Here is a 12,638-nt window from a genome sequence, read left to right as displayed (position 1 = left end):
CTCCAGGTGTACCTGTTGTTTCCCAACTGTATAACAAGATTTTTATGGAGTTTTGTCTCCACTGGACACAAAATAACAGGATTGTTTATACTTTAGTAGTAATTTCTCTCCAACTTTGCTAATAGTAAAAAAATATATATATATATATATATATATATATATATATATATATATATATATATAATATATATATATATATATATATATATATAAAATAATAATAATATTGTTTTCTTCTTTCATCCTATCATTTTTTAGCTTTTCTTCTTGTGCTAACTTCCAAGACTTGCTGATCACTTCTTTTGCCCTGGCTTGCAACTACTTTATTTTTATTGGACATGAGGTTACAGTTGGGGATGAAGAACAGGTCTAGGTCTTTATGTACTGTACTATGTTGGCGAGTGTTAAACAAGTGAGGTGGGCCTAGTTATTGCATAAATTGCATTGAACTGACCCCTTTGTCTGACAGTTCGAGGTGATAGGTTTGGAGCATATCAGATAAATATAATCTGTGATGGCTCTAGGGTTGCTCTCTATATCTCCAGCTAATAGGAGAAGAAGAGGGATGATTGGCAGAGAGTTACCCCTTGGTGTTCATAAAACATGAGGGCGTAATTTTAGTTGGATTTGTGGTACTTGCACCAGGTAACCAAACCTGCTCCCAGGGAATTGTGCCATCTGCAAGGGTGCCAAGGGCTTGTGATGGGTTAGCCCCTAATTCCTTCCATGCTGAGTGTTAGGGGTGGTCCTATAATGTAGAAGCCGCCACACCAGAACCTGGGATGTTGGTTGTTCATTGTGTTGGAGAGGTTGTCTGGTGTTGCTGAAGTTAATGATGTTTAAATTGGGGAGTTGTTCAAGAATTTTGTGTCCTCTTTGATCTGCTATTTGTGTGACAAGCTAGACTGGCAGGTGTTTTTTCATACCACTTTCTAGTATGTGGTTCATTTTTAAGTCATGAGGTTTGGAATTTTTGCAAATAATGCAAAAATAATGAGAAGAGTGAAAAATAAGGAGGATTGTAGGCTATTGCAAAAAGATCTATCTATATACCAAGGGCTTCTTTCCCCTTATAATGGGGTTAACCAAGTCAGTCATGCACCCACTCCACTTCCATCCAACACACATATTTCCTTTTTCTTCATGGATGGTCATCCCTGTCTCCAGCCTACTGCCCAGGTCAGAAACAATGTAGCAAGATAGAGCACATGCAAAGAAGGGCCACTTCACTTCTACAGCAATGCCCCTCCCAATCCCTTTATGCAGAAAATAGACAAAACATGGAAAAACCCCTTCAGACTGTCTCAAAATATCATCCACACAACCAGCATCCACTCATCCCTATCACATGCCATCTTACTTCTTTGCTCAACAGAAATTCCCCTCTTGCTCAAAGCCCTTTTCACCTCACCCATCCATCTCATCCTTGGTTGTCCCCTCACATTCATTCCATTCACATCTGCTTTCCACACCTCTTTTGTTATTTTTTTTTTTCACTCATTCTTTCTGAGTCCAAATCATTCAAATCATCTTTCATCAGACCTATCTGCCAGCTCCCTTTCCATGCCTGCTCTCCTGCTCACCTCATTTCTCACACTATCCAACCTTGTTACCCCTACTATACTTCTCAGACAATTCATCCAAACACATTTAAACTTCCTGCCTCTCTTAAATTCCATGTCTCCACCCCATACAGTGTTATAGGCACAAACACCATTTTATATGACTGTGAGTCATTACAGAGTGATCTGAGCAAAGTCTCAGAGTGGAGCAAGAGATGGGAAGTAGAATTCAACATCAAGAAATGCAGTATAATCAAATTTGGGAAAAACAAGAATAGGATATCAGGATAGTATAAAATTGACAGAAACAAAGTAAAGAAAGTAAATTCTGAAAGGGACTTAGGAGTAATCATCACCAGATGAACATATAAATAAGTCAGAGAAACATACAATTTGTTGAGATCAATAAAAGTGGCCTTTAAATACCTGCACAAAGAAATTATTAAAAAAAATTACAAACACTGATATTGCCAAAACTGGAATATGCAGTGCTGCTATGTTCACCCAGTACAAAAATTAATATGAGAAAATTAGAAAGAATACAAAGAGCAACAGCAAAGATGTCCCCAACACTTTCAAACTTCATATATGAACAAAGACTGACCGAAATGGAACTGCCGACCCTGGAACAAAGAAGAGAACGAGGGGACCTACTAACCATCTACAGAATTATGAAAGGAAAAGAACGCCTTGATGGAGAGGACTTATTAAAGTGGGAGAGAGGAAAAACAAGAGGACATGTAATGAAACTCAAAAAGGACAACTACAGAAGAGACCTGAAAAAGAACAGTTTCCCACACATTGATAGATATCTGGATGAAGAAATAGTGTGTGCAAACACAATACAAGAATGTGAGAACAAACTTGATTTTACGAGATACAAAAACGGGTCACCACGAGCATAACTCCCCTTCCCATAAAATACAACTAGGTAAATACAGGTACTCCTCATTTAACGACCTACTCGGTTAGCGACAACATGGAGTTACGACGGGCTTTATGACAGACGTTTAATGTAAATCTCCCGAAGTTACGACATCGTGTACGATAATTAAGTTGACTGAGGCAATTTGTATGACGTTATAATTGAACTTGTACGGTGGATATTAGCTGTGAGGTAAAGTGTTCTGAAGCTTAGGTCTACATTACCATCCTGCAAGCTGAAAAAACTACCTGGGGTACAGTATATACCGGTAGTGGTAAATTTTTAGTTTCGACCATGGGCGCAATATAGCAATAGAAAATTAATTATTAATTTTGTAAATTATAATGTATCAAAGTAATACAGTATGCAATTTTGTGAGCGGAAATAAAAAAAAAAGGGGCTAAAACAAATTTCGTAAGTAACGAAGTCATGTCAGACGAATGGTACACCATGTTTGTTATGATAGATGCCGATGTCGAAGAAATAAAAGGATGATGAATTCGTCTAACCTAAACTAAACTAACCTGACCTGTGTTTGATAAATCATTACCTGCAAAGTAAATGTCATCCGGCTCGTCCTCGTTGTCGTCGTCGTGAGAGATGTTGGCAGACTACAAGATGGTGTCCCAATCCTATGCTACCGACTTCGTTCATTAGCATATTTTCTTGTAGCATGGTATTTTTTACTTTCATTTCCGCCCACAAAATTGCATATTACGTTGATACATTTTAATTTACAAAGTTAATAATTAATTTTCTATTGCTATATTGCGCCCATGGTCGAAACTAAAAAAATACTCCGGTATTCAATATGGAATGTCAGCATACGCGGATTTGGTCATATACGGTAATTTCGGGAACATAACCACCATAAATAAACAGTAAATAAAGCTTTAATGTACTGTATAAAAGAGGGAAATACACGAAAATAAAGATACATGTATTGCTGGACATTGTACATACAGTACATGTACGTATATGTATACACTTTCGCTTAACGACCAATTCGGTTAACGACGGTGCGCTGGTCCCAATTGTCGTCGTTAAACGAGGAGTACCTGTATAATCTTCTCTTTGCATCCATTCCGGGATGCTTATTTCTCTGTACACTTTTCAATCCAAGATATTTAGTTGCTTCTACAGTTTATCTCAACTCCCACTCCTCTATTAGGTGCACTTGATCACTTGTATTTCTTATAAGCCTGTCTCTTTTTAGCAATACTTTTTTCAGTTTGTGAGAAGAAAGATGGATGTGTTGGCTTTGAGTGAAACTAAGCTGAAAGGGAAGGGCAAGTGTAAGTTTGGGAGTGTAAGTGGGAGGTTATCAGGAGTGAAGAGAGGGAGAGGGAGGGAAGGGGTGGCTATACTAGTAAGTGAAGAGATAGGTAAATGTGTAGTGGAGTGGAAGGAGGTTTCCTCAAGGATAATGTGGATGAAGGTGAAACTGGGAAAGAAGATGTGGGTTTTTGTAAGTGCATATGGGCCTGACAGTGAGAAGAGCGTAGAAGAGAGGCTCTTTGGATAGATTTAAATGAGTGCATAGAGGATCTAGGGAGAAATATCAATGTAATAGTACTGGGAGACCTTAACCTCTTCACTCCGGGGCACATCACATGTCTGGCAGCATTAGCTGCCCGACGTGCAATGTTGCGTCATAATAATCGCATTATAAAAAATAAAGTCAGTGCTCAATCGTTTGTTCTCTTTCACCCGTGAATTTTGATAACCATAGAAAATATGATGAAGCCAGTTTAGAGAGAATGGAGGTTACGTAGGTACGACTACAATAAATATAATCAAGATGCTGACATCGGCATCATCGCATACCCACTTGCTCCTCATGCCGCCTACGTAGGCGTCACCATATGGAAGTGGTCAATGCTCGGGTAGGAAATGATCCAATTGATGGAGTGGTTGGGAAATTTGGAGTTCCAGGAAAGAATCGTAGTGGAGAGTTGATGGTGGAAATGTGTCTAGAGAGTTGATGATAGCAAATACAGTGTTTCAGAAGAAAGTCAAGCGTAAGTACACATGGGAGAGGGTGGAGGGAAGGGTGGTAGATAGAGCGTTAATGGATAATGTATTGGTAAATAGGATTATGATAGGAAGAGTTAAGGATGTACATGTGCTAAGGGAGAGGGTGGGGGAATATCAGATCATTTTTTGGTGGAAGGTAAGTTAAGAGTGGAGGATGGATGGAGGAGGAGAGGGACAAAGGGTAGGGAGGTGCTTAGAGTGAACTCTTTAAATGAAAAGGAAAAAGAGAAGGAGTACAAGAGGAAGCTGAAGGAGGAGTGGGAGGGAGTGAAGGATAGAGTAGAGCTAGGTGTGGAGGAGGAATGGGGATGGTTCAAGGAGGGAGTCATAAAATGTGCAAGGATGGTGTGTGGAACAAGAAGGACAGGGGGAAATAGAAGAAAGGGTAGTGAATGGTGGGGGATGAGGAAACAAAGAAGGTTGTAGAAGAGAAGAAGCGAGCTTTCATAATTTGGTTACAAAATAGGATGAGGGAGTCATTGAGAGGTACAAAGAAAAGAGAAGTAAAGCAAAAGGTAAAGGAGACAAAGAGGAGAGCAGATGTGAAATGGGGTAAGAGTATAACAGAAAATTTTGAAAGTAATAAAAACATGTTTTGGAAAGAAATTAAGAGAGGAAGAGGAGGCGAATCAAATAGAGAAGAAAAGGTAAAAGGTGCAGATGGAGAGATGATAATGGAAGAGAAGGCAGTAAGGGGAAGATGGGCAGAGTATTTTAGGGAGTTGCTAAATGTGAAGGAGGATAGGGAGGGAAAGATAGCTGCAGTGGGAAATACTAAGAAAATGACCGTGATGAGTGAGGAGAATGGAGGAGAAATAAGGAAGGATGAAGTAAAGGCAGTTGTTAAGATGATGAAAGCAGGTAAGGCACCTGGTCTGGATGGAAGCCATGCAGAGTGTCTAAAAAAAGGAGATACAGTGATGGTGGACTGGCTGGTGAGCTTATTTAATGTTTGCTGGAGAGAGGGTAGAGTGCCAGAGGGCTGGAGGAGTGCCTGTATAGTTCCACTTTACAGGGGGGAAAGGCGACAAGTGTGAATGTAGTAGTTTCAGAGGGATTAGCTTGTTAAGTGTAGTTGGGAAGGCTTATGGGAGGATCTTGATTGAGAGGATTAGGAGAGGAACAGAGGGAGTAATTGGTGAGGAACAGTGTGGATTTAGGACAGGTAGAGGTTGTGTAGATCAGATCTTTGTGGTAAGACAGATATGTGAAAAAGCTATAGGAAAGGGAAGGATGTTTTTTGGGCCTTTATGGACCTGGAAAAGGCTTACGACAGAGTAGACAGAAAGGCACTGTGGGAGGCTCTGTGGATATACGGGAGAGGAGGGAAGCTTCTGGGAGCTGTCAAGAGTTTTTATGAGAGTAGTAGAGCTTGTGTCAGGATTAGAAATGGAGAGAGTGAGTGGTTGGAGGTAAAGGTGGGACTTCGTCAAGGAGGCGTTATGTCTCCTGGCTGTTCAACTTATACATGGATGGGGTAGTGCAAGAGGTAAATGCAAGGGTAGTGGGTCAGGGATTGGAGATGGTTAAAGAAAATGGAGAAAAGTGGGAGGTGAGCCAGCTGTTGTTTGCGGACGACACTGCACTTGTGGCAGGATTGGAGGAGGGATTGAGGAAGTTTGTGACAGAGTTTGGGAGTGTGTGTGATAGAAGAAAGCTGAAGATAAATGTGGGTAAAAGTAAGGTGATGAGATGTACAAGGGGTGAAAGTAGCAGTAGTCTGGAAGTGAGCATTAACCCCTTCCATACGGTGCTGCATAAGTAGGCGGCATGAGGAGCAAGTGGATACGCAAGGCTGCCATATCGGCGTCTTGATTATATTTATGGTAGTTGCCCCTACATAATGACATACTCTCTAAACTGTCTTCATCACATTTTCTATGGTTATCAAAATTCACGGGTGAAAGAGAGAACGATCGATATAAGCGATGACTATATTTTATGATGCGAGTATTATTACGACACATCATACGTCTGCCATGTAATACTGCCCGCGAGATTTTGGCCCATACTGAAGAGGTTAACAGCTTTCCCCTAATCCCATATATCTGCAATACCTACCACAGTGCCTTCCTATCTACCCTCTCATAAGCCTTTTCCAAATCCATAATGGCCCAAAAAACATCCTTATCTTTTCCTAAAGCTTTCTTACATATCTGCCTTACCACCTAAATCTGATCCATGCAACCCCTACCTTTCCTAAACCCACACTGTTCCTCGCCAATTACTCCCTATGTTCCTCTCCTAATCCTCTTAATAAAAAATCTCCCATAAGCCTTCCCAACAACACTCAACAAACTGATCCTTCTGAAACTACTATACTCACAACTGTCCCCTTTTCCCTTGTAAAGCAGAACTATACATGCACTCCTCAAGTCCTCTGGCACTCTACCCTCCCATAGACACACATTAAACAACCTCACAAGCCAGCCCACTATTAATGTACCTCCCTTCTTCAGATACTCCACATAACACCCATTTAACCCAAGTGCTTTATCTGTTCACATTATTTTCGGAGGTACTTGAACCTCAACTTTTCTTATTTCTCCTCCATTTTCCTCTCCCATCACCATCATTTTCTGACCACCTCTCACTGCTACCATCAATCCCTCCCTGTCCTCCTCCACATTCAACAGCTCTCTAAAATACTCTGTCTATCTTCCCCTTACTGCCTCCTCTTCCATTAAGATCAGTCCATCTGTACTTTTTACCTTTTTTTCTCTACTTAACTTACCACCCCTTCCTCTCTTAATTTTCTTCCAAAACATTCTTTTTATTGCTTTCAAAATTTTCTGTCATACTCCTCCCCATTTTATGTTTGCTCTCATTTTGCCTCCATTATCTTTTGTTTTGCTTATATTCTTTTTTTATATATATACATGCATATACCAAAAGCTTTTCCCACCTTGCAAGGGAGGTAGCCAAAAAACAAAGGCATAAAATCCACTCCTACCCATTCCATCCCCACATACTCTACTCCCTTTCACCTCCTGACTCCATCTTATCTTAGGTCCTCCTGGATGGTGGGTCATCCCTGCATCTCATCCACGGCCCTGGGTCAGAAGCAGTATCACAAGACACAGCAAATCCACAGCAAGGCTGCTTCATTAGATTGGTAATCCCCTCCATTCTCTCATGCAGAAAAAGGGCTGCATCAATATATTTTTTCACATATACACCCTCACCCCCCATCCACTTCCTTCCATGCATCACAGCATCATCCATACACAACCATTCTCCATTCACCCTTATCTTTTGTCTTCTCCCTTCTTTAACAGACATTGTCCTCTTTCCCAATACCCCTTTTACCCCATCTATCCATCTCATCCTTGGTCGACCCCTCGTGTCCACTCCTTCTACCTCTGCCTTCCACACCTCTGACTAATCTTTCTTCACTCATTCTTTCCATGTGTCCAAACTATCCCAATACTCTATCATCAACCCTATCTCCAAACTACCTTACCACCCCCGCTCTCCTCCTCACCACCTCATTTTTCACACTATCTAGCCTAGTAACCCCTACCATACATCTGAAGCACCTCATCTAAAAAACTCCTACTCTCTTATGTTCCATGTTTCTGCCCCAAACAGTGCTGTCGGCACATTCACTTGTCCATACAATCTCCTTTTAGCATCCGTTCCCAAATGTCTATTTCTCATTACACTTTTTAATCACCCAAGGTATTTACTTGCTTCTCTCAATCTACATTCTACCTCCATCTCCACTCCTCTCTTGCCACATTCGCACCCAAGTAACTAAAAATATCCACTTCCTCCAGTCTCTCTCCCTTAATACTCACTTCCAGCCTGCTGCCACTTTCTCCCCTTGTACATCTCATCACCTAAATTTTACTCTAATCTGTACCACACCCACACACATTAAAAGACCGAAACCTCAGGGTTCTGGTTGGAAAACTCCTCCCAGACCCTTTGCCTTGATTTCTCACAGTAATGTACCCATAGGGCTACAGAGAGCAGGATGCTTAGTCCTACACTCCATCCTGTTTTAGCTGCCTTTACGACCCATGTGGGAAGACTTGGTGGCAGTATTCTTTCTTCCCCCTACCACAAGGGAAAGGCAAAAATGGAAATATATACTCAAAGAAGTGGTACAAGACAGTATCATGAAGGATGTGACAGCATCACAGAGGGGCAGTTGCAGTAAAAGAAAGTTGCATCATTTCTCTAGGATTTGAGATTTCCTCTAACGCAGAGAAAATTATGCGAGGCTCTGGTCTGTATGAGTGCCCCTTATAGTCCCTAAAGTATTGATTGCATGCTACTGAACAGTTTATGCCACACAATAATATGCCGCAAATACCCCATATGGGGTAGTCTAGTATTATCATGTATATGGTAAGGAAATAATTTTGTGTATATAATCCATCTACTAAAAACATTAACAAATTCTTATCCATAAATACCTTGTGACATGTGATTCTTGTGGAGTGGGATCCATCCTCTTATATCTGATGTAAAAATATGATTCAGAGCTACGGTGACCCAATGTTTTCCAGGAAAGGTGGACACTGGTAGGAGATTTAGGATCAATTTCCAACTGTAACGAGAAAAATCACTCAAAATAAATCACATTTGCAACAAGCTTCTACATATATAGAAATATGAATAAAACACTGAAACTTGGCAGAAATATCTAGTCAAATTTGCACAAAATCATGTCAATGTTACTTAAAATTACTAAAGTACCCTAAGCATAAAATTTTCCTATATACATGATACTTGATTCTAATTCAAGAAACAGGGTATACTCACTGGTCAAAAGCCATTTAACAAGACAAAAGAAACTAAACACTCACACACTACACTAAAAATCCATGCAAACAATGCAAACACACAACCCATCTGGAGAAGAGACAGAGAATATAAAATTGGTTGTATTTACCTAGTTGTATTTTACAGTACGAGAGCTATGCTTGAAGTGACCAGTTTTTGTATCTCTCGACATCTAGTTTATTCTTAAAATCATGTATAGTTTTGGCATTCACTGTTTCTCCATTCAGTTTGTTCCACACATCAATCATTCTATGTGGAAAGCTATTCTTTTTCAGGTCTCTTCTATAGCTGTCTTTAGTTTCTTTTCATGTCCTCGTTTCTCTTCTGTCCCACTTTAATAAGTCGTCTCTGTCAAGAATTTCCATCCCTTTCATAATTCTGAAAATGGTCAACAAATCGCCTCTTTCTCTTCTCAGTGCCAGTGATGACAGATGTAATTTCTCCAATCTTTGTTCGTATGTCAGGTTTGTCAGTGTAGGTGCCATCTTTGTTGCTGCTCTTTATATTCTTTCTATCTTTCTTATGTTCTTCTTTGTGCTAAGTGCCCATAGTGTTGCAGCATATTCTAGTTTAGGTCTTATCAGTGTAACAGCTATTTTTTTAACCATCTCCTCATCTATGTAGTCGAAGGCCACTTTCATTGACCTCAATAAGTTATAAGTCTCTCCAAATAATTTATTGGCATGTTTACAGGAAGGGGAGCTATGCTCTTGGTGTCCTGCCTTTGTATCTTGCAGTGTCTAGTTTGCTTCTAAACTCATGAATGGTTTTTGCACATACTATCTTATTATCCAGTTTGTTCCAAGTGTCCACTACTCTATGTGGAAAACTGTTTTTCTTCAGTTCTCTTCTGTAGCTATGTTTTTTTATTTTCTTTCCATATCCTCTTGTGTTTCTCTTGTCCTAGTTTAGTAAGTCCTTTCTATCAAGTATCTCTGTGCCTTTCATGATTCTGTAGATGGTCAGTAGATCACCTCTCTCTATTCTTTGCTCCAGCGTCGGTAACTCCAGTTTAGCCAATCTCTCCTCATATGATAGGTTTGCAAGTGCAGGTACTATTTTTGTTGCTGCTCTCTGGATTCTTTCTATTTTCTTTATATTCTTTTTGGTATTGGGTGACCACAATGTCGCCACATACTCTAGTCTAGGCCTTATCAATGTAACCAATATATTTTTTATTATGTCTTCGTCCAAGTCAAGGCGAGTCACTTGAGACGATTACTCCCAGGTCCCTTTCTGAATCGACTATTTTGACTTCTTTGTTTCCAATTTTGTACTGTCCCGATACTCTATTTTTACTTTTTCCAAATTCCATTATGCTACATTTTTTTTATGTTGAAATTCATCTCACTTTTTCGACTCCATTCCCATATATTATCTAGGTCTTCTTCTGTTCTTACTCTCTTGAGTAATTTGGCATCCTCAGCAAAGAAGTTCATACAACAGTTTACTCCCTCATCCATATCATTTATACAGTATATATGGCAAACATTAAAAGAGCCAGTACAGAGCATTGTGGGACACCACTTTTCACATCTTCCCAGTTTGAATTTTTGTCTCCAAGTACCTCTCTCATTTTTCTCTCAGTTAAGAAATCCTTTATTCACTCCAGCAGTTTACCTTGTATTCCTCCTATTATTTCAATTTTTCTTATTAATTTTTCATGTGCTACTTTGACGAATGCATTCTGCAAATCCAAAAAGATGCAATCTGCCCAGCTATCTCTTTCTTGTATTATCTCAAGTAATCTCGAGTAAATGCAGATTAGGTTTAGGGTGCATGATCTTCCACTTCTAAAGCCAAATTGTTTGGGGTTTATAATTTTATTTTCTTCCAAGTGTTCGGTCCATTTGTTTCTGATGACCTTTTTGCATATTTTTGCTACTGTGCTTGTAAGGGATACCAGTCTGAAGTTTGTAGGATCTTCCCTATTTCCTCCTTTATATATTGGCACTATGTTTGCATCTTTCCAATCTTGTGGCACTTTTCCCTCTCTGAATGAGAAGTCAATTATCTTGTATAGTTTATCTGTCAGTAAATCTATTCACTCTTTCAGTATCCAATTTGCAATTCCATTTGGTCCATGCGATTTCCTGACATCTAGGTTTTTATATGATCTCTTATTTCTGTGTTACCTATATTTCTTTTATCGTGGGTGATCTTTCTTGTTGTCCATCTTCCCAAGATTGTGAGCTCTCAATTGTAAAAACAGATCTAAAATTTCTGATCAAAACTAGTGCCATCTCTGTGTCATCTATATATTCTTTATCTCCTTCACGCAATTTCACTATTTCATGTTTATCCTTTAGTTTTTCATTTATATATCTGTACAAGAGTTTAGGTTGGTCCTTACATTTGTCTATAATATCTTTTTCATAATTTCTTTTTTCTTTCCTGTGTATATTCATATATTTGTTCCTAAGTTTTATATACGTTTGCCATTCGGATCTTTTTTTTTTTTTAATTTTTTTTAATTTTTTCCAGGCTTTCTCTTCTGTCTCTAGCCTCACTACACCTTTTGTTAAACCAACACTTTATGTAAATCTCTCTTTGTTTCTTTTTTTGTACATATTTGTTAATTCCTTCCTTGTACTTTTCTTTGAATACATTCCAATTTTCTTCCATCTTTGTTTCCTCTTTAGAGAATTTATCCCAGTTTGTGTTTTGGAAAAATTGTGTGTAGAAGGTAGGAGTAAAATAGATCAAAATAGCATTTACAATACCTGTGGGAAATATGGTCATGGGATGGTAAATTGCCAAGGGAAATGGAATCAAGGGGACACACAAAACTTGAGATAAGGTTAAGACCTGAGCAAGACAAAAGAGAAGGAAGTAGTGGGAGACAAAGATGATAGTAATTGCTGTGTAAGTGAAAATACTTTAGGCAAGGTGGAAGATACTGAAGTAGGTTGAGAGTGGATGTTATATGTGAAAAATGCTAGGATAGGAATGGAAGAGGGAGGGAATATGCAGTCACAGCTTTGTGAGACACTGGCATCTCACCATTTTAAGGCCAAATGCGATACCAGGACTGGAAGATAGGCACATAGGTCAGTTTACCATTTGATTAGGAGTGACAACATTAGCACCCACAGCTAAGGTATTACTTTACTTGGTTGGCAGGAGAGCAAGTGTTGAAGTAGGAATGGCAGAATTACCAGTAAAAGGGAGTGATGTCCTCCTCAGGAATGATATAGTTGAGATAGTCCAGGAAGACTAAAGACTTTAAATGACCCTATGAAGAGATAATTAACAATGACAAATCTGACATGGAGGATCCAATGGTAGTCATCACCAGATCCCAGACCAAGAAAGCCCAA

General features: G+C 39.3%; 1 protein-coding gene across 6 annotated transcripts in view; it reads right to left on the bottom strand.

Moving 5' to 3' along the window:
- LOC143020634 (protogenin B-like) overlaps positions 1 to 12,638 on the bottom strand; it is an 862,265-nt gene that overhangs the window by 168,674 nt on the left and 680,953 nt on the right. For all 6 annotated transcript variants that reach the window (XM_076177127.1, XM_076177126.1, XM_076177129.1 and 3 more), the window contains one exon: positions 8,949 to 9,082. In XM_076177127.1, the coding sequence (XP_076033242.1) occupies positions 8,949 to 9,082 (134 nt within the window). The remainder of the gene's footprint in view (positions 1 to 8,948; positions 9,083 to 12,638) is intronic.

This window comes from Oratosquilla oratoria, chromosome 40 (assembly GCF_046742065.1).
Source record: "Oratosquilla oratoria isolate Oo_2021 chromosome 40, ASM4674206v1, whole genome shotgun sequence".
Taxonomy (NCBI): domain Eukaryota; kingdom Metazoa; phylum Arthropoda; class Malacostraca; order Stomatopoda; family Squillidae; genus Oratosquilla; species Oratosquilla oratoria.
This window is presented reverse-complemented; position numbering and strand designations above follow the sequence as displayed.